Below are 22738 nucleotides of genomic sequence, written 5' to 3' on the forward strand. Positions count from 1 at the left end.
CATGCAAATTCAAAACATATCTCAGATATATATTCTAATGGCGTGCTTGTGACAAAAACGGAAGAGATTATCAAAGAATTTCAAAGATATTATACAACGCTGTTCAGCTCAGCTCATACGCCAAATCCTGATATTTTGGCACATTTCGTCTCCCTAGTTAACCCTCTCTCAGAGGATGATGGATCTGTGATTAGTGGACCATTTACCCAACAAGAAATAGAACTTGCCATTGATCAGTTACCGCTTTCCAAAACACCAGGTCCTGATGGAATCTCTGGAGAATTTTATAAAGCCTTTAAATTTATATTAAGCCCTGTTTTACTTAATATATTTACTGCTAGTTTTGATGAAGATTGCCTACCACAATCTTTTACTAAAAGCCATATTATCTTAATCCCTAAAAGTAGTGAAAAAGAAAAATTGCGGTTTGTAGAATGCTATAGATCCATTACACTGACGAATGTGGACTACAAAATTTATGCAAAGGTCGTATCTAATCGACTCCAGTATGCAATGGCATTACTTATTGGACCTCACCAGACTTGCGGATTAAAAGGCCGTTCCATACAAACAAACTTGCATCTAGTCCGAACAGCTCTTCAGTACTGCTCGTCCCACTGTGATCATTTTGCATTGCTTCAGATCGATTTAGCGAAGGCATTTGACCGAGTGAACCACACGTTCCTTTTCAAACTTTTAGAACATGCCAATGTTGGATCCGTTGTTTATAACGGTGTTCGCATGTGCTACACTAACTGTTCTACCAATATAATTGTTAATGGAAATCTGTCCGAGCCGGTGTATATTCTTTCCTCTGTAAAACAGGGTTGTCCGTTATCACCACTTCTATTTGCCCTTTATTTAGAGCCATTGTGTACAACGGCTGCTCGCTTGACGAGACAGGATACTGAGACGAGGTTATGGATCGAAACGCAGGTGTGGCAATGCAAGATACTCGGCATTTTGTTTATGCTATGCGGGGAGAGTCTAACGCTGTGTGTACTTGCAACCATGCGACTGCAAAAAGAAAGTTGCCCGATTACGGGATGAGACATTACGCGGTGTACGTACATACGTGTAGCGAGCGTATACGGGGCACGCAAGATGACATGAGAAGGCGAACTTATCTGTCACTTAACGTGCCCAGTTTGAGCTACATATCGCTTCACTTAAGTTCGTAATCTCCTTGGAACGGTTGGAACTATATAGTACTATTGACCAAGAACATGTGGCAGTCCATCAATGACTTGCGCGTTTAATGTGTATCGTTCACTTATGGCTTGCACATGAGTTCCATGTGTCTTCACACTCCACATTTTAAATTTCACACAATTTTCTCAAGAAGAGACACAAAGTGCTGCTTTGCATGTAGTTCAATAGACAGTGCACGAACTTCAAAATATTCACGATTTATAGACAATACGGTTTTCGGCGCACCAGTCCACGACACGGACGAAAACAGCGAAATGTTTGGGGAGTAACTGTTGCCGTTCGTCCTGCCGTTGCTCTCTTTTCGACCTAGGACTAAACACTTACTCCCCAAAATTTGCACACGACACGCACACTCCTGCACTTAGTCCTTTGAGGGACGAAAACGCCCTTTTTAGGACTAACAGCCCAGTTACTCCCGTTTTCCCCGGGATTTTTCTTAGAGTGTATATAATGCTTAAACATTCGCGTTACACACGTCCACTCGTAACCATCCTGCCAGCTTTTTTTTTTTTTTCCTCGGCACAGGTGGCAACCCTAGTGTAATGTCATGCAATATTTGTGTTTTTGCTTTACACCGCTCACAAGCTATGCCTAAGTGCAAACAAAAGTCCATACGTATATAGGCGCAGCGATGTTACGAGGGCGAAGACGATGTTTGGCGTTTGCCGAGGGAAGAGTGGTGAGGAGAAGTGTATAGTAAGAGCACGGAGGAAGGAAAGAATATAGGAGGTTGCGTCATGGTATAAAAATTAAAGCCAGAAAATGTCGGCCAGCACGTGATCATGCCACGGTATAGGTTTCAGTTTCTTCCACCACCGGCATTCAGAGCACGCGCTTTCGTATACAAAGATAACGGGTGCAACAGCAACGTGCGGCCGCGCCGCACTCTCACGTTACAACGAAGGAATGGAATGCATACGTCGCAATAAACTATACCAAAGTTTCACGAGCACATCGGGAGAAAGTGGACACAGAGCGATTGGCAAAGCGCCCGAGCAAGTGTGCAACGATTAAAGCACACTATATATGCCGAGTCAACCTAGCGCAGGATCACGTGTTGCGCCGACTTTTTGAGAGATAAGAAGCGAAGGTATCGACTCAAGTAGGAATGTAAGTAAACAGAGCTTGAAAAGGGCCTCGCTTCACTTGTTGTGTGTTCCTTGTTTTCGACTAACTTCGTGTGTCACGTATACCGTGCCAGCCACAACGCCACACAACGATGAAACTCAAGGAGGAAGTTGGCTTGCGAAGGCTGGCTGCATGACGCAATTGCTCCCTCCTAGCTTTTCTTTTTCCTTTTTCCTTCCTCCGTGAAGCAAAGACACATACCGGCTGTGCCAACTAAATGTCGCCATGATTTTTTAAATAATGGAGGGCTTTATACGCGAACGACGATCATTGTATATTATATTGATGGGTGTCGTTTATGATAGTCATGGATATATGTTTTTGAAGTTGTCAAGAATTTTAATTATTTAAGTGTAATGAGCTAACTTTTGATTAACTTCCCTAACCGATAAGGTAGCAGTGCAAAACTTGAGCAGTTCGAGAAATTACCGGTAGCTACGTTTACAGCAGCCTATACAGAGGCTATATAAGTGCCGTGTGGTCCTATTCTCAGGCGATGAAAGAAAGCCTGCTAAAATTTCAATAATTGACACTTTACAGCGCGCCCACGCGCCAGAGATACAGCAGAGGTCTCAAACGTAAACTTTGAAATCTAGTACAATATGCGCATTTTTTGCTTACGTTGAAAGCCCGGGCTTCGCGTTTGATAAACTCGTGCCAAAAGCTGCTGATGCATCGGGAAGAGAGCGCGGCAGCCCGTTCCCAGTGCGGTAACCTAGGCCTGTATTTGACGAGGTTTATGTTTAAGAGTCCTGGCGGCATGGACCCATTGCCACGCCGTACTTTTTTTTCAAGCGAAGCTTGCATACGCCTGCGCCGGCGATGTAACGCTAAAGAAACCAGATGCTCTCGGAGCTGCACAGGTGGATCATCATGCTCGGCACGCGCTCGTGCCACTGCTCCCGCGTTCGTCGTCGTCTGCTTCCACAGCTGACTGCTGTGGAAGCAGAGCGCTGATCATTCCAGCGTAGAATTTCACTGCTGTCGTCGTAATGGGGAGGCCGCGTTTAGGGGGGTATGAGCCATTCATTGTCTTACGTAACGGACAAGTTTAATTTTGAAGATATTTCACGGGAATCTATCCAGAATGAACGCGCTCGGGAAAGGGCTCGTCGTCGACGTTCCGATTCTAGCGTGAGGGCTTCGAAGCCCAGGCGAAACGTCAGCGAAGAGCCGCGGACCCCGAGTTGAGGGAGCGCGATGTTGAGGCCAATTAAACGTCAGCGTCGTCTTGCCCTCCAGGAACCCGGCAATGGTGGAGCACGCCTCGGCAACGCTATATAGCGCCAACTTCCCCGGTGCGACGGCCAGGCTTCAACGCGAGTTCCTCAACCGGAACTTCGGACACAGTTGCAGTGCGTGTGACCGGTTGTGGTTCAAGCACAACGTGGTACTCGTCAGTGCAATTCGTTCGGAGGAACACCGAAGAAACATACGACAATCTTCACTTACCCCCATCAATCGACGAATGACGACGACAAAATGACGAGAAACGGATAACGCCACACTCGACAGGGGAGGAGCTACTTTTTTTGGTCCCCGGACCCACAGCGCCGTATCATCAGCATAGATGGAGCACTGTGTGTGGTACCGGGAGTCTGCCGGAAGTGCGGCTGGCAGACCTGCCAGGGCTGCAGTGAAGAGGAAGGGGCTCAGCACCGATCCCTGCCGCACGCCGGTCGCGATGACTCGAGGGTCGCTGAGCGCCTGGCCACACCAGCCGCCGCAGTAACGCGTGAGGCGTTGCGTGAGGGGAAAGTGCATCGCCGCGATGCCATGTCACCCTCGCTGCCGCTCTCGCAAGTCTGTAGAGAGTTCTAGATTAGGGGGCCTCTACGCTTGCGTCCCCCTAAACTAAATCTCTATTGTGTTATGCGCGCGTTCCTTGTCCACACAAGCTCTCGCCTGCGTTCTGACTGCGCCAATGAAAACGCGCCAAGCGTCTGAACGCGCTCGCTTGCCCGCGAGGTGTTAATAACTCGAAGGACGCTCAGCAGCGTCCAATTGGACATTGGGCCATCCCAAAATCTTAAGTAGGCTCACACAAAAATTTGAAGTTGGCTCACCCCCAAATTTCAGTTGACCCACGTTCAAACTTAACGTTGGCCCATCCCCTAATTTAAGTTGGGCCACTTTCAAATTTGAAGTTGGCCCACCCCCTAATTTAAGTTGCCTACCTTGGCCTAAGTTCAGTTGGCCCACCCCAGATTTCAACTTGGACCATGTCCAAATTTCAAGTTGGCCCATCCCCAAATTTTAGTTGGCCCAACCCTACTACCTACTGAACACAAGAGGTTTTGTAACCGTCTTGGACCAGCCAAAATGAACTAGGACGTATACACCTATTCAAGACGGCTACAAAACGTCCTTTTATGTACGTATTAAGGACGTCCTGCGATAGACGCCTACAAGGCATCTTGCTAAGACGGCTAGAAAACGTGTTGTAAAAACGTCTTGAAGATATCTGTGCGGGTCCTTATCCACATATATATGTATAAAATATGCATTTCTGTCCTTTCCGATGCTTTATACGGTTGTTAGATATCTAGCACCCATACTGGCCACACAGCCTGTCCTTAAAAACATGTACATGCACTGCCTTTCCTTTGGTCTGTCATTTTACCATCTTGTAAGGTGTACATTTCCATTAGCTGCACATGTGTCATTCTGCTGTATGTCCAGTAACACGTTCGCCTTTGTCTATACGTATTCACGAAGAAGAAAAAAAAACATGAAGCAAACGTAAAAAAATTGTGCTAGATTGAAGTCAGCATACATTACAAGACCTAAGGCCTCTAACCACGTTAAATGAGAACACAGAAAACGTCAAAAATAAATCCAAGGATTGTACGTGCATAAATATGAAGCTGACGGTAGGTGGACATTCCGGATTAATTTTGACCACGTGGGATCTTTAAGATGCACATCATTCTAAGTACATCATTCGCATTCACAGCGTAACTCCTGAAATAAAAATTCTGGCATACAAAACGTTAATTAGACCAATCTTGGAGTACGCCAAAATAATATGGGACCCTTACACGGTAACGAATAAATCTAAACTTGATAAAATTCAACGCCTCGCTTTAAGGTTTTTTTATAACAAGTACCGGCGCCATGACTCCCCCTCAGAACTTAATAAAATTGCCAATCTACCCTCTCTAGAATCTAGAACTTCCCTCGAAAGACTGAAATTTCTCTTTCTTGTCATTCACGATCTCGTTAGCATAAATAAAAACGAATACTTTATCATCCAACCTGACACCTATTTCAGACACAGGCACACTATATACATTCCCCCTCCCTCTGTCTTTATTGATTCTTTTAAATTTAGTTTTTTCCCTAGGGCTATCAGGGAATAGAACGGGCTACCAGACACTATAGTCAAACTATCATCAATTGGTGAATTTCAGGAAAAGGTTAAGTCTATATATTTTACATAATTTGTCCCCTGTGGCCTTATTTTGTTTGAGCATACCTGTGTAGTGGTTTCCTAGAAAGTGTTCATCCGTCAGAATATTTCTTGAACTATGAAGACAGTAATACAAGTGTAATGTTGTGATCCATACCGCATGTTACTTTTGCCAAGTAACATGATGTTCCACTACCTGCCAAGGAATGTACCGCTTTCTCTGTTCTTTCTGTACTTTCCACTCCTGTAATGACCCATTGTGGGTTGACAGTATTAATAAATAAATAAATAAATAAATAAATAAATAAATAAATAAATAAATAAATAAATAAATAATACACGATCGTTGTTGCGTTTCGCTCCTATCGTACCCGCGATCTCGAGCTCAGCAGCGCGATGCTATAGCCACTCAAGGAGGTGCCTTCCAGCTATCCGGAGATCGCTGCAGGGGGCTCTGGACGCGGTGACCACGTTCCTTGGGAGGATTGGTCTAGCAGTCTCTCCTACAAAGACGGAGGTCCTACTAATACACCCAAGGGCTGCCTCCCGCGTCAGCGTCCTCCAGCTGAGAATCGGCAACGACCCTCTTCCATGGAAACAGGCGGTGACCTACCTTGGGCTCGCCACAGGCCACCGGCTGACGTGGATCTAGGCTACTAAGGCTCTCACCGCCAAGGTGCGCCGAGTACATGCAGCAGTGCGCCGACTCCTGCAATGAGGCCGAGGATGCTCCACCAAGTAGGCCCTGCGCCTGAACAACACTGCAGAAACATCATCCTTGCTGTATGCCTTGCCGCTGGTCTCCCTGACGCATGCCAGAAAAGGACAACTAGAGAGCCTGTACAGGATGGCTATCAGAAATGTTCTGGGGCTTCCAAGCCCTCCAAGATCGCTCCTACACTGGCTGATGCCGGTGAATGGCCACTGTCACTGCTCATGCTGCAGCGGGGACTGGGGCACATTCACAGGCCTTCACTGTGCACCAGACGGCCAGGCTTTCCTAGCCAGGTTCCGGAGCCTACCAGCCTCTCGCATGGGCAGCCTATGCCACATCTATGAGGAGACAGTTCCCCAACTACCTATGGCAGTGCCTCTTTCTCTTCTCTATCACCAGCCTCCGGACGTGCACTTCTCCCTCAAGGGCATAGCCAAGCGGAGAATGCCAGCCGCAGCCCTGCAGCAGGCGGAAGCCTGCAAGATCCAGAAGCAGCTGGAAGGACACCTGCTGGTGTTCACGGATGGTTCGGTTCTCTTGAGCGGGTCGCGTATTTTGCTTTCCGCGGATGATTGCCACGCGAGAGAGAAAAAAAGAGGGCGAGGAGGATGGTACTGGCGGGACGCCTCCATTGCAACGCAGCCGGCGTTGGAAGGGAGAACACGCTGGACTGCTGGTAACTAGGCACAACTGCGGCTGCTGTTAAGAGATCGATGGTATTCCTAAATAAACGCATCACTGTTTTGATGATCCAAATATAATCTGACTATCAGGAAGGGAGAAGTCTACCTGACTGGAGCAGTATTTTTTTATTTGGGGTGTTGCGGAGCGTTTTAATTTGTTGCGGAGCGTTTTTATTGGGGGGGGGGGGGTGTTGCTACGCTGCTGCGCTCCGCTACTGGAGGGAGCAGGTTACCTGACTGGAGCAGTATTTTTTTATTTGGGGTGTTGCTACGTTACGCTCCGCAACACCCCAACAACCGCCGCTTCGCGTCGGCGGCCGGCACCGCGGCTACCGCCGCGGCACCGGGGCACAAACGACGGCGCCTCCAAACAGAGAGGACAAAAAAAGAAAATGTGATACCAAGAAAAAAAGCCGAGGCGGGATTGGTGTTTGCGTGCCCGCTCTCACATTGCGGCGCATGCGCGCAGCCCTGCTGGCCTCTGCCGCAGCCGGCGACTGCGGCTGCGCAGAGTGGCTTTCAACGTGGCTCTGAGGCGGAAAAAAAATATAAAGAAGTGAAAGCGCGCGCTATCATCGTCCAATCGGAGATACAGGAGAGAGAGAAGCGGCGTTGATCAAAGGATGGCGGTACTTTTCTTATATAGGGATTTTAGCTGTGTGTGGTCACAGAAACAACGCGCAGAACTGTTGTCGATGGCGGCGGCGTTTTGCCCGCGTTCGCACCGAACGCGTGCGGCGTTGGTTACGTGTTTATGAAGAATGTGCCAACCTTTGCCGTACACCTTATGGCGGTATACCGTAGCGACCATAAGGCCATGGTCCCTGTGGTCACTAAATAAATGAAAACCACTGGATCATATATATTTCTCATTCTTTAAATGTTCAAATGACCAATTACACCATCACATCTTAATAGTAATAATTGTAAATACATAATTCCCACCACAGTACAGCTTCACTGGTCTTCCATCTCCACCCCAGTGGAAGGGCTGACAGTTTTTACAGCGATGTATATGATCACGAGAAAGAAATTTACAGAAGAATAAAATTGGGTTGGAGTGCATACGGCAGGCATTACCAAATCCTGACTGGGAGCTTACCACTGTCATTGAAAAGAAAAGTGTACAATCATTGCATTCTACCGGTGCTAACATATGGGGCAGAAACTTGGAGGTTAACAAAGAAGCTCGAGAACAAGTTAAGGACCGCACAAAGAGCGATGGAACGAAAAATCTTAGGACTAACGTTAAGAGACAGGAAGAGAGCGGTGTGGATCAGAGAACAAACGGGGATAGCCGATATTCTAGTTGACATTAAGCGGAAGAAATGGAGCTGGGCAGGCCATGTAATGCGTAGGATGGATAACCGGTGAACCATTAGGGTTACAGAGTGGATACCAAGAGAAGGGAAGCGCAGTCGAGGTCGGCAGAAAACCAGATGGGATGATGAAGTTAGGAAATTTGCAGGCACAAGTTGGAATACGCTAGCGCAAGACAGGGGTAATTGGAGATCGCAGGGAGAGGCCTTCGTCCTGCAGTGGACATAAAACATAGGCTGATGATGATGATGATATGGCTAGGCGAATCGAAAAAACCGTTCGTCCCATGTTTCGTCGTTCTCTACGTCGCACCCAAGCGCGCGCGCCATTGGCAGCGCCGTTTGTGACGTCATTGGCGAACGCGTTCCTGCCATTGACACTGCTCTGCCCGCAACGCCGTCTCCTCGGCTCGCCGCTTTCGCATGCGTTCGATATCTCGAGCTAGCTCGGCGTCGTGGTTAGCAGCATCAGCCCCCTCCCCATTGGCGCTTGCGTTCCACTTCGCGATTTCAACGTGGACGTTTCGTCGCAGCCGAAGCCAAAGTGCCGCTCGAGAAACTCCCGCCGAAAGCGGGCGTTGGCCCCGGCGAACGCGTTCCCGCCATTGCCACGTTGACGCTGCTCTGCCAGCAACGCCGTTTCCTCGACTCGCCGTTGTCGCCTGCGTTAGATATCTCCAGTTAGCTCGGCGTCGTGGGTAGCAGCATCCGCCTGCCATTGGCGCTTGCGTTCCACTAGAAACACAAACATGTAACCAATAAATAAGAAACGCTTCAATACAGCGTCGGGATTAACCCATGCACCGCCAAACACCGGGGCCGCACGTGTCAGCTTCGCTGGTTAACTATCTGTACGGAGTGCTCGGGCATTGTTTTCTTGTCGACGATGCCGTGGAAATAAATAAATTGTAACACTTTCACAAAGCTTGTCTTAACTTGGATTCCACCAAGTAGCGTTATATCTGCCACCCCCCCTTTTTTCTTCTTTTTTGACACTCACTGGAAAAAGTACGGAGTAAAAAAGTGAGAGAGAGTGGAGGCGCTGCATCGCTTGTGACAGTGGCGCTCCAAGACCAAGCGGTTCACTAGCGCCACTGGCGCCGCACTGTAGTAGTGGCTTTACGCCAACCTACTGCTTTTCGCATGCTCGGATCTCGAAGGACGTATTTTGGGTCCTTTATAGACCCTAGCTGAACAAATACCATCGAACACACGACCATGTACACAATCTAACATATATTTCGTGATGGCTCGACCACGGTGCACACAACTGTTGGGGGCAACTCCGGTTAATTCAGCAGGTGTACTTGTAATTGTGTTGTGAGCCGAATGAACGTGTAGCTGATAGTGTAGCAGCTGTGGTCTCGGAACCGCAATGCGTCGTATTATCTCCGGGCTACTTTACTCAGTGACTGCGTGACTGTTCTTGTGGCGTGACTGTTCTTGTGTGCTCGGAAGGTGAAATAATTTGTTCTGAAAGCCGTGCCCTTATGCGAAGGATCATGAGTGAAGTGGACATCCCCAAAGCATTGCAACTCGTGCGCGAGAAAATAGCGGCGGCCTCCGCGGGCATAGGTGGCCCAGCACCACGCCTTGTAGCCGTGAGTAAAACGAAGCCCAAGGAGCTCGTGATTGCTGCTTACAACGAAGGCCAAAGGCATTTCGGTGAAAACTACATACAAGAGCTATTAGAGAAAGCAAACAGCGCCGAAATACTGCGCGACTGTCCGGATATCAAGTGGCATTTCATCGGCCGCCTGCAGAGCAACAAAGTGCCCAAACTCCCAAAAATACCAAACTTGTTCATGGTGGAGACGTTGGAATCGCAGAAAACTGCACATGCTCTGAACACCGCTTGGGCTGCGAGTGGTCATTCTCCCCTCAACGTATTGGTTCAAGTGAACACAAGTGGCGAAGAGCAGAAAAACGGCATCGAACCGAAAGACGCGAGCCAACTCGTCAAGTTTATTGTTGGAGAATGCCCGAGTCTAAAGTTCGCTGGTCTAATGACAATTGGCATGGCTAAGTACGACAAGAACAGTGGTCCAAATCCAGACTTCGTATGCTTAGCGAAATGTAAAGAGGAACTTTGCAAAGAGTTGGAATTCAGTGCAGCAGATGTTGAGCTTAGCATGGGCATGTCTGCGGACTTCGAGGAGGCTATTCGAATGGGAAGCACAAATGTTCGTGTCGGCAGCACCATCTTCGGGCACCGAGAATATGCTCCGAAAACGTAGACGCCAAAAACGGAACAAAACCAGGAGCCTCTGGTCCCTTCTTGTGACTGTGAGAAGTATTACTTTGTAATTGATTGTCGTCCTTTTGGCAATAAATAATGCGCTTCGTGCGCGGTATTTTTTTTTTATTATTTTCTGTAATAAAATTTTATTCTAAAGCTGGCGTACGTGTAAATACACGAGAAACGTTCCAAGAGAGGGAAAATTATGACTTCTTTTATTCACACGTACATTACACAGCCAACAAAACTTCACCCTTATTAAAAGTCCTCTTGAACGAGTTAAAGCTGCTGCCCCAGTTATGAGTAAAATTTTTCGGTTTGTATACCGGAGCTACAACTGCAAGACGGGCACACAAATGTGAAAGGTTGTATGTGATATATCTAGACTATTTCATTTAAATATGCTATGTGTACTTTTCTTTAATGTAATCCCCTGCCACTGCAACATACCTTTCTCATCAATCGACAAGCTTCTTTACTCCAGCACCACAGCACTCTTGCTTTCCCTATTTGTGAGTCATCAAGAAAGTGCTAATATATATAGTCATCTATGCGAGAAGAGCTTTCCTCCAAAATGCAGCTTCAAGATACTGAAAAGTTCGAACTCCCAGAGGAAGATCAAGAGTGAAGTGGCGAGACAAATGAACTGCTCAATACCTGTTTAATGTCGGCTGCCACATGATGTGTTGCCTCCAGCAAATAATATGGAATGAAGCCTTTTGAATGAAGTGTCAAAAAGTAGTGTAAAGAAATGCTCTGCATTCACTTTTTTCTTTTTCAAGGAATTCTTGTACACGTCCCTGGAGCCCCGGAGCTCTGATAGTAAGATGCTCATTACCTTTTCACTCGCATCCTTCACCATCTACGATGCCGCAACCCTTTACAGAAGTGTTTACACCAGGAAATTATGCAAATGCTGTAAGCTGTTCTCTAATAACACAACACTGGACAATGAATTTCATTGAGATTTGAATATTTCTTCACCAAAAGTTTATCAAGCACTGTGTTCTTTCCCTGAAACCAACAAGTCTGATGCCACCTTGAATAATGCAGCACTTGAAAACAGCTGGATCTAGAAACATCCATACTAACATTTCGGAGATGTATAATTGGTATTAAACTTGTTACTTTCTACATAAATTCATTGAATTTATTAACTAGCTATACAACTCATTCTGTTTCAGATAATGGGACAAAAATTTATTTACTGAAGCAATGTGGTGAAGTGGATCCCTCCAGTGCACGCTCCTGCATGCACGCAGGCTGGTGCATGAAGCAATTGCCATTCAAGCCAAAATAATGAATAAAATGTCCCAGAAAAAATAAAGAGCCAGCCTTTAATGACTTGCAATTGAGAGACAACAGAAAACGCAGAGCTGTTTTTCATACACTGTTTTAATGAAAGAAATCACTTGAGCAAGATAGTGAATTCTCTAAACCAATACCATAATAAAAATATGTATGCTATAAATATGTTACAAAGTGAGTTTCTTGTACAAAAGTCTGGTTGCTTTGTTTTCACACCTTAGCCTTAGCACACAAGTCCATTCTCCTTTTTTTTTTGTTTTGTTTACAAGTGCAACTGATCGCTCACATCACACAATGGGTACACATTCTCGCATACGCATGCACACTCACATAAAACGTGGTAGGAGAGAGAAAGAGAGAGAGCGCAACATAACTTCTCGTCATATATTCTTGGCGGCTGAAAACACTGTCTCCAGAGGTCCGCAAAACATACATACACACCACGTAGATTCAAGAACGACACAATCGGAAATGGGTGCAAGTGGCTATGTACAAAAAGCGGGGCTCGCAAAACGCAGCCGCTCCGTGCCCTGTTGGCTCCACAGTAAGTGCCTGCCTAGGTAGTGCAGCAGCATCAAGACAGTTATGAGAGGAAGGGGGGGGGCAGGGGGGTTGCTTTGGAAGATGTAGAAACACCGTTGCAACAAGGTTCTTGGGTGTGACTCACCGAAGAAAAACAAAGCACCAGAAAAAAAACGAGGCATGTACAAGTTGCTGTCACGAACAGGCAGGCTGCCTGACCTTTCTGTCCGAAGAGGGCTTAGGTCAAGAATGCCTTTGGTGACAATCATTTAAGCGTTACATCTTGGCACATGGCTAAGTTGATGTTTTTTGATTGAACAATGGATACTGGTGCCACCTGTGCTGATGGGGAATGAAAGCGTTATGATTGTGAACACAAAAAGGAGTAGACTGCCGCCATTATTACGCTTAGTCTAGCTCGTCAAAGGGCAATCTCTTTACACCACTTATTCAAAGCAGTCCGGAAAGCTGCCGGCATTATGCATTTATGGCCGATGCCCGTTTGGAACAAAGATTTTGCGTAGTAAGAGCTCTTTTAAAGAAGTGCTTGTTAAGGTTTGCTTTGCATGCAGGAAATAGAATACTATGCAGGACCTTGGTGCTAAGAAACGAGGCATCCACTAGGTCCGCAACAGGGCCTATTTTTCTATCATCATAAACTGAAGGCATCCTCGCCAGACCAGAAAGAAATAAAATGCATACTCCATTGTAAAATAGGAAACAAGAAAACTCTCTGAACACTTTATCAGGCATGACAACCCTTGAGTGACCACTGAATGACTGCCATAGCAAGAGTCCGATAAACTGAAATTAAAAAAAAGAAAAAAAAAGTATGACTGCATGTTTGAACACTATCAGATCCAGAAATCAAGATTACCTTAAAATACTCATGAATGCAACACCCTTCCTTTATCTTTTCATTTCTGCGTAAGTGAGTAAATGCCTGTTATGAGAGCTCTATAGATTAACCAAATGGTAAACACCGGTAGTGGGAATTTTTTTTTGAAATACTTCAGTAAGCAGCTCTCCAACACAGCCAACCACACCACTACTGCACTACTCATGACTTAAAATGAGTGGGATGAGAAAGAACCTTTCTTATGCTTTACGCCCATCCCTGGCTTTTTGCCTTTTGCCAATGAGCAGGCTAAAGCAGCTTTTGCAACAGCACCTTTGCAGTTCTTTTTATGTTTGTTTGTTAGCCTAGTGAGCAGAGCACACAGTGAAGTCCAGCTTTCATCTTCTCAACTTCACTCACACACACACACACACATAACACATAAAAAGTTTTTTTTTTTGTCTCGCGAGACCGCGCAGCGCTAGTTGACACAGTTTTCCAGAACAGTCTTATAGCAGTTCTCTCCTCTTCCAAAGACTGTCTTCTACCTTCTGAGAACCAGAAGATGATGCTGTTAATCCCGTGGCGTTTTTCGGCGAAGTGAGCACGCATCACACACACGCACACAACACACGCTCAGTCACGAGAGTGGCCTTGAAAGGCAAGGTCCGCACACAATAAGAGGTTGGCTGAGCCTTGCAGGTGCTGATATGTAGGTCTAACAGACGTCATATCCACAGTGGTGTTGAGGGGCAATTGAAACACATTCAACACGCACAAGTCTTGGGACAAAATATTTCTTCCCAACACTGTCTCACGGCGTATTTTTTGAGTCACAAGGCTACTCGGATGCAACAATGTTAAGTATTCCTCAATTACAATCTAAAAACTGAAGGCCACACTGTAAGAAGGAAAAAAAAATACAAAATGTCTTTCTACAAAGTACTAGGCACAAAATCAGCTTTAAAAAACCCAAATAAAACAAAATTAAAATCACATGTATCTTAATTATTAAAGTAGGATAGAGGCCACTATGTTCGGCAGTATTGTTAATTATTGTAAAACAACCTTGCGCATGCAATCACAGCTTACATTACTTGGGTGAATTTTTTTATGATTGTTGAAAGAAAGTAGTAAAGATAATGAAAATTATGATAAAGGACCTGCCTATCTTGGCCCGTGGACCTCACGTCTTCCATGGTATTAGAATGTGGACACTCACAATACAGCACTCGAATGAGCACCATTTTCTTTCTAAAAGACATGCACAGTGAACTTAAGTAATAAGAAATCTAAGTGGCGCAATGACGACAATTAAAAGCAATAACAAAAAAAAACAAAATTTAACACTGCTGTTCCCATGGGAAGCCTTTCACCTTGTGTCCCTCACAAAATTCAGAGCGCTGTATACTGCCGTGTGAAAGCAATATTGGAAAAATGAGTTCCTTTTTCTCCGATGAGCCCAGTAGGACTGAGAGAAAAATGCAGTTCTGACAACATAGCTCACTTTGGTCAATACTATTATCACCACACCAACTTCAGCACATGGTGCTGGACCATTATGCCAACAACATAGGCAGTCGAAACAGTCAGCAGCTGTTCCACAAAAGTTACAGGCTACTAAATCAGCACTGTGCTCAATGTGGACATCTGGTAAAGAATGGCGGCAGGTATGCGCAAGAAAGTGCTCGTTGCAGCCTCCTAAATCAAGAAGCCTTGAAATGGCTTTACAACTCGCATTAAAATTTGTCCTGTCAACAGAATACTTTGTGGCAATTGCATCTGGGCACTAAGCTGCTCAATGCCAAATGTGAGGCCCATAATTTGCCATAGAGATGACAGGCCTTCACAACTTGACATGAGTGCATTGTCAAGTGCAGCAAAATGTCGCACGTTAGGTCTTCTCTTTGCCACTCGCACAGTGCGTGATCTTCTGAAGTGCAAGAACAGCCAACTGCCAAAGAGTATTGATGACAAGAAGGCAAGCACAGGTCTACGGTACCACCTCAATTTGTGATGTATGGCTACGACTCACCAATTTGTGTGCCAATCATTTCACATGCGCTCTTATCAAAGTAACATTTATAAAGATGCGAGTTTTCACATTATAAGGTAACAGTCATGCTAGTTTTGATCTCACAGTTCTATCAAGCCACGTCAGAAGGTAACATTGATCAGAGTATAAAATTCACAGGAGGAATTTACAGGCAACTGCGGCACCACGCATGTCATACTAAACATGTTCTGACAGAATGCCTTGTACTGCAGTTACCTGCAAATTCCTCCTGCGAGGTTAACTCCTATTGATGCTACCTGAAGACATAATCAAAAGCAACCACAAATATCAGCACCAGCAAAACTGTTACCTCTAGAAGTGAAAATGTGCACTCTATAAGGGTCACTGCAGTAAGCCTGTAGGCAGGATACAGTCAGCTTGGACAGCTGCAACCACACAAAATATAATACATACATTAAAAAAATGCAGTGGCCTTCAGAACATTCACTGTTACTTATATGCCAAGTTGCACCACATCGTCAAGACTGCTGTTTACTCTCGCTCCAACGTTGGGGCTAGCCAGTGTCACTTGATACCCCCGGCCATGGCATGGCTCACACACATCATCTGGCACGGGAACCACAACACAAGGAATGGATGCTGTCATTGGAGGAAGCGAGAGAACCACTCTGTGCCTTGTGGCCCTTGTGTAGAGAAGGTTGAGACGAGAGGGGCGAGAGTGACCTAAGGGAGGGCTCGGGGGAACGGCACGAAGTAGAACTTGAGGGGGCGAGGTGGTGGGGGCAATGTTGCGTGGCATTCAGTGGAGGGTTGACACACACCGTCTCCAGACGCTTGCCGGAGGAGGGACCGGGAGAAACCAAAAAGCGCCGCCGAAGCGGCAACGCAGGTTGCCTGCCGAACACCAAGTCGCAAGCACACGCGCAGGCGCGTGCGCCGCGCAGAGAGGAGGTGCTTGTTGAGGTCCTTGCTCGCGTCACACGTCCACCGAGTGCCAGTGCAACCGTCATGCTTCTGACTCCCCATTCATTATGGCATTCACCTGGCTCAGCTTCCGAGCCAGCTTGTTCTTCTGGGAGAATTCGTCTTCCTCTAAGGTCTGCAACAGCTGTGTGACAAATGTGCGAAATCGAAAGATTAACTCCAAGGTGTACCACTTCCTGTTTACAGCAAAGTGAATGTAAATGCACAGTGATAATTTGTGAAACCCTACAGAGATTTAGTATAGCCTGGCTATTTTATGGTCGTGACCACTCAATATAAGTTTGGCACTGTTCCTCGCCTGACTTGCCCCCCCCCACCAAAACAAAACAAAACAAAAAAAAAAAAAAAGAAAAAAAGAAAAAAGAAAAAAAATTACTTGAAGTTGCCTTTGTCTGAGCCGTTAACCACAAGCGGTGTCCGGAATATGGCGGCTATAACGTCACGTGGTCGCTTCCAGTGGTGCCTTCAGCACAGCAAAGCATGGTGCTGATTTACATTACTTGCTGAGGGGTACAATGTGGACACCACAAAGGGCACAGACAAAGGCAAATTCGAAACTGTTTTCCTTGATAAACCAGGCAAGCAACAGTGCCGAGTGTTATATTAAATGATCAGGAGCATAAAATGTGATCTTGCTGTGCAATCTGAGCAAATGCAAAGCAGTGGTAAGAGCGAAACATTTAAACAAGGTCACTTACTTGATCTGTGTACTTGTAGGCGTACTTGTACAACTCATGCAGAGCCACATTTGTGTTGAACTCATGAGCGTGAAGCTGCAAAGAAAGCAAGAAACAAAGGAAGGATTACAATTAGGGCTGTACTATTAATATTTCACGGTCTAACTAGTACAAATGCTAAACAAGTAGGCCGGATGCAGGGAAATGCAATATTCAACGTACCCTAGACTCTTCTGCCAGCATGGCATTCATATCTTGATCGCTGATGGCTGGCATCATTTTGATGTCCTGATAATACCTGTAACATTAAAGACATGTAATACAAGTACAGGAGGAAAGCAAATTTATGATGGACCATCAAACAGGCTCTACACTTTTATTAAAAAGGTAGTATTAGCCAAAAGCCAACTTGGCTTTCCCTTCTCTATTCAAATACATGTGGAACACAGAAATTATTGACATAACTATTTGACTGATTTCAATTAGATTCCTTGTATTAATGAAAAGTTGTGAAATTATACTTGCTGTTGAAAGTGAAATTTTGATTTAGGACGTGAATTCTTTTGCAAAGGTTGCCAAAAAAAGAAAACCGAAGCTCAAAGTTTACAACTGCACAACTTAAAACAGAAAAAAAAATTATAATAATGAAGCACTTCATTTGTTTACAGTTCATGTGAAATAGTTAAATTGATGTCTGTGCTTCAAAAGTCCTATAAAATTAACCATATTTTGCAGAGCAGTGTAAATATTATAAAATTTGTTTGCATTTGGGCATCTAAATTTATTCATTTCCCAATATACCTGTTTTCACTGGAGTCCCAGACTTATATTAAAAAAAAAAAAAAAAAAACTTCATGATCTTTGTTATTGTTTATCAACTTATAATAATGTATTAAAACAAAAAGAAATTGGTCAAAAAAAAAAAATGTGGGCTTAACTTTCTCTATCAAACAAAACAAACCTCATCATAATCAGCTCAGTGAATGCAGATAAAAGCAATTCCTCTGTTATGATGTGTTCCGACAGGAATTCCCTAGGCAAAGCTTCTCTCTAAGCAATAGCATCTTAGAAAGATAAGGCAATACATATACAGTGCCACTCGAAAATTTTCATGAATGTAGGCATGTTCAGTAAACAAAGTTTGTGCGTGCATCTACTAAATGACTACATCAGAACAACCTGACCAGTTCAACAATGAAAATGTGCGAGCATGTGCACATACCTCTCAACCCAGTCCTTGTATATGGGAATGTCCTTGGCATACAGCAGCTTGCTGCTGGGGGAGTCCTTGCCCAGCCGGTGGTCAGATGTTGAGCAGGCATCCATGAAAGTCTGTGCCACCACTGACAGGCATGAGTCCACTATGTTGGACTTGACTATGTCAAACACAAAGTTGGGGTTCTTGATCAGGTTCACCCAGAACCGCAGGGGAAGGCTGCAAAGTGAAACAAGAAGTGGACTCAGCGGCTGTGCTTATCTTCAAAACCATGCAGGCATTATTATTATTTATAAGCCCATATGACTCCGGACAGCCATATTTACCAAATTTTAAAACATACACCTCAAAAGAAGGTGTGTGTGCAAGAACTGCCATTGTGATTCAATTGATACAATTAGATATGCACTTATAGCCTGAGTGGTATCCTAAGCTGAAGTTGTGATGGAAAAAAACTAAAAATTTGGACCCGTTATGCATAATGTGAACTGCACGAATGCTGCTGATTTTGACATGACACAAAACTCTTTGCACTGTGCCTCTCTCATTAAGTGTTCTAAGCTGCAATGCACCGGGTGCCACAGGCACCTGCTGCTACACTTAATGCTGAATGATGTTCAAGTTCATTGTAACAGGAGCATGTTTTGTGTGTCATGCTCATGTCACAAAAACCACTCTGCTTCGCACAAACTACAAGGCAGCTTTCGTTTATTACAAACTTTCACCCACTACTGAGGGGAGCACGTGCACCCATCTTCTCCCGCATACTTCCGTTGTGGCGTGCGCACGTTGTGGACGCATCGGGAGCCAGCGCAAACATGAGAGAGAGGCACTTTGCCCTCTCCCGGTTCTCGCTCGCCCCTCACGACGCGCGTACCCTCGCGGGAAAAGGGAAGGTATCCGATGGCCGAGGAGGCAATTCTCCTCGCGAAAGGTAAAAAGAGATAAAAAAGCACCATTGGGGGAGACCCACTCTCTCTGGCATCCCTACCTCGAACCTGCCGGAACGGATTTTACCTGCTGTAACCCGTGAGTGACCTCGCTTGCGTGACTATCACACGCAACAAGGCAAGCCTATTTATTACTTATTACAGAGTGGACTTCCCTCTGCAAGTGTGCCTTATTCGCCCGAACCCTACGTAGCTGCGATTGCACGTGCTACGGGTTGGGGAGTACCCCCACATTACTGATCCATGAAGTGAGTGGAATGTCTAAATTGAGAGAACATTTATAATCACAGCCACAGACATGTCAGTTTCAAATTCAAAAACTACAAACTGTAGGAGGTGAAACAAGAAATGTGACACAACACAAGCAGTGTGTCCTCGCTTAACATTTCAAGCACCAGCATACAATCTTTATCAAAACCTTTCACGTTGCAATTTGTCTGTGCCTATCTTTTTAGTGCTATGATATAGAAATGAGCTGGCTTGGATGGAAAACATGGCTGCACTCTCGGCATGCCTGACTACAGGCAGGTTGTGACAAGGGACGGACCTGTTGGACTTCCACGTGTGAACCACCTCGGGGTCGGTAATGCCGTGCTGCAGCGCCTGGTCATCCAGGAAGTCAAACATGTACTTGATCGCCAGTGGCAAGGCACTGCCGCGGTGGGCCGTGCTGAAGATCGTCTCAAACAAGTCGTCCACAAACTTCTGCAGGGTGCCCTACAAAAATAAAGCATTCATGCATGTGAACATCAATCGCTGCTGAGCATAAATTCAAACCAGTTGGCTTCATTTAACTCATTTAGATCATGAGACGCTATTTTAACACTTTTAATTGTTATGGACTAGCCTAGCTTGTCTATGATACATTTTCCTTTTAACTGGTCAGCTTGTCTGGGCAGCTTGAATGCTTCTGTCCTGCCTCCTGGTGTAAGCATTTCAGTTTAAAAATTTCTCAACGCAATGAAATGAATAAGGGCTAGAAGTTGTTAAAAGTTCAGCTGCTGAATGCTGTAGAGAAAATAAAAAAAAGACCTGACCCTCAGAGAGAATAACAAACATAAAAATAGCTTAGTTTAAAAAGACATTGGAAAAACAGATGTTTCAGCTAGATTGGCAGACTACTCCTCAAAAATTATAAAAGGTCAGTCCTGTTGTAAGCAAAAGTTTGATATGCAAGAAAGGATGCAAAAGCAAGACACTTGAAATTATCACACCAGCTATCTGTTTGCTACAGGCTAGTCAATTCTTTTCTGATAAGAAAACAATTACATCACATTTGAAATTAAACAAGAACTCATTCTGGGCTCATATTTTGTAACGTACCCATTCCATTTTCCATTCTTTATACACATTTCTCTGAATAGCCAGTCCCAGTGATATCGGCGGTGTGATGACAAACGGCGAAAAGAATGGAAAATGAAATGCATTTCAACCAACCCCTCTATAATGCCCAATGGGCCCTGAGAGTATTGTAATAATAATAATAAAACATTTTTTAGAAAATAAAGCCCCTGCAAACTTCCGTAGACTTTTCCTCCCACCGATAGGTACCCAAATATGTTTGAAAATATAGAAATCTTCAATACCACAGTAACGTCATATGTAAAAGCTACGGTCGGTGCAGAAAATACAAAAACGAGGAGTTTGTTCATCACTTTCTTTCGTGAAAGCAATCTTTTGTTTTCCACAGAGGAAATGAAAAGAGAGTGTACTCTACCACATATAAGGCTTTCTTTCGGAGTTCTGTTGTACTATTTCTTACCCAGAAGTGCACATTAGGAACTTCCACCCAAACTAAAAGAGAATACTACCTTTGTGGCCAGTAGCCTGGTGAGGTAGATCTCAGAGACCATCTTGTTTCCACGCTCCCCTTCTTTGTTCTCACTGTCATGATGCTTCACCTGCATTGGGTGGTGCGGGAGAAAATTAACGTCATGTGACTACTTGTGTTGCCAAAGTAATTTAAACTTTCCGAATGATGCAATACATAGAACCCTCGCAAGGAAGTGTAAAAAAATCTGCTCACCAAATGCCAGTACTTGTAACCGGTCTCTGGATCATGGTTCAGTGGAGAAGTTGCCCGGCTAAGTGGTGGGCTCGTTTTCAGAGAGAAGTTCAGGGTCTCTGTTTCAATTGAGAAGAAGCATTTCCAGGGTGTTAGCCAAGGAATTCACAAAGTTTTCTTGCACCATGTTGATACACCGCGCCACAAACCTTTAGTGTCCTTAAAGGGACACTAAAGGCAAATATTAAGTCAAGCTAAAGTGATATATTAGTGCTCGAGAATGTCTAAGGCGTCAATATTATCGCGAACAGAGCCTTAGTAATTGAGAAATTGAGGTAAATGCAGGACATGATTAGAGACTCTCCTGTAACATTCAAGTTCTTGCCTGATGACGAAGGCACTTCTCATTTAAATTATGTCATTATACTCAACCACTCGTTATAAAAACGTCATTGTATTGCATTCCAATATGAAATAAAATGCTACTTGTCCAGTTCTATTTCATTTTTAGTAAAAAGAACTCGTTGACATTACCCTTGACAAAGACGCGGTCGATCAAAAGGTTTTGTTTTCGCTAAAATTTGCGCCGCCCGCACTTTCGTGTTTCAGTAGTTTCCTTATCGCATAGTGCTGCGCTGATTTTGCTGGCTCGCGAAATTCGCACAAACAGCAAGTAGCAAAGAATTCCACTTCCATGTGATGTCGCGGGACGCCTTAACGGTCCATGCCACTTGACCAAAAGCAGCTGCAGCAGCGAATTCACCACTCTGTCCTGGCTCGGTTTCTCCATGGCAACGCGTTTGCGTCTTGTGCAAAAAACCGTACTGCCAGCTGTTGGGCACCGTTTTACTCACTAACGGCAGCCAGTGATGGTGTGTGCAACGTCACCACTCCCAGGTTGAGTGGCGGGAGATTTTAATTGTGATAAAGGTATTCGGACCCCTCAGATGCAATTTTCTCGAAAACTAAGTCTTTTCATGGCACGAAACAAGCGTTGCGAGGTTTATGGAATGGTACTTAAACAGTCCACGTTGTCTTAATATTTGCCTTTAGTGTCCCTTTAAGCACAGTGGTGAGGACTAGTAGAACCATGGTGCCACCGAAAGCAGTTCTAAGTAAAGATAACTTATCCGAACAATGACTCTCCTGACTTTACCAGCAAAAACATGATTAAAGCTTCAGTGTAAATGACTTTGTCCATGCTTCTTTACCAATGTAAAAAAAAAAAAAAAAAAAAAAAAACTAATCAACCAACAAAAAAAGAATACGGGCCTTCATAGCAGAAAGGTACACAAAAGAATAACAATTTAATATCTGCCTCAAAATGAGAAGGTGAACGGAACTGAAGAGTGGTAACGGCTACAGTGTAGACTGACCATATTTGTGAGACTTCTCCATCTTCTCGGACATGATGGAAAGGTTGTACATGGACGACTGCTTGGGAACCAGGGTCAGGTTCGCCCCATCATTCACCTGTTAAGAAAACAAATGTGAAGCCATCAAGCCTAACTGC

General features: G+C 44.9%; 2 protein-coding genes across 9 annotated transcripts in view; one reads left to right on the plus strand and one right to left on the minus strand.

Annotated features, from left to right (window-relative positions):
• The first annotated feature begins 9643 nt into the window (after positions 1-9643).
• On the plus strand, positions 9644-10823 carry LOC119460677 (pyridoxal phosphate homeostasis protein). Its single transcript, XM_037721724.2, has one exon. The coding sequence runs from the start codon at positions 9960-9962 to the stop codon at positions 10704-10706; it is 747 nt and encodes a 248-aa protein (XP_037577652.1). The 5' UTR covers positions 9644-9959; the 3' UTR covers positions 10707-10823.
• A 1262-nt stretch (positions 10824-12085) lies between these two features.
• LOC119460676 (plexin-A4-like) overlaps positions 12086-22738 on the minus strand; it is a 356289-nt gene continuing 345636 nt past the window's right edge. For all 8 annotated transcript variants that reach the window (XM_049672066.1, XM_037721722.2, XM_049672065.1 and 5 more), the window contains 8 exons: positions 22602-22698; positions 21247-21344; positions 21032-21121; positions 19768-19937; positions 18277-18489; positions 17277-17352; positions 17076-17150; positions 12086-16501 (listed from right to left, as the gene is read on the minus strand). In XM_049672066.1, coding sequence (XP_049528023.1) covers positions 16400-16501; positions 17076-17150; positions 17277-17352; positions 18277-18489; positions 19768-19937; positions 21032-21121; positions 21247-21344; positions 22602-22698 — 921 coding nt within the window. In that variant the 3' untranslated portion in view covers positions 12086-16399. The remainder of the gene's footprint in view (positions 16502-17075; positions 17151-17276; positions 17353-18276; positions 18490-19767; positions 19938-21031; positions 21122-21246; positions 21345-22601; positions 22699-22738) is intronic.

Source organism: Dermacentor silvarum, chromosome 8 (genome assembly GCF_013339745.2).
Source record: "Dermacentor silvarum isolate Dsil-2018 chromosome 8, BIME_Dsil_1.4, whole genome shotgun sequence".
Taxonomy (NCBI): Eukaryota; Metazoa; Arthropoda; class Arachnida; order Ixodida; family Ixodidae; genus Dermacentor; species Dermacentor silvarum.

Coding starts and splice junctions, on each gene's coding strand:
- LOC119460677 (XM_037721724.2), top strand. CDS start 9,960: ATGCGAAGGATCATGAGTGAAGTGGACATCCCCAAAGCATTGCAACTC.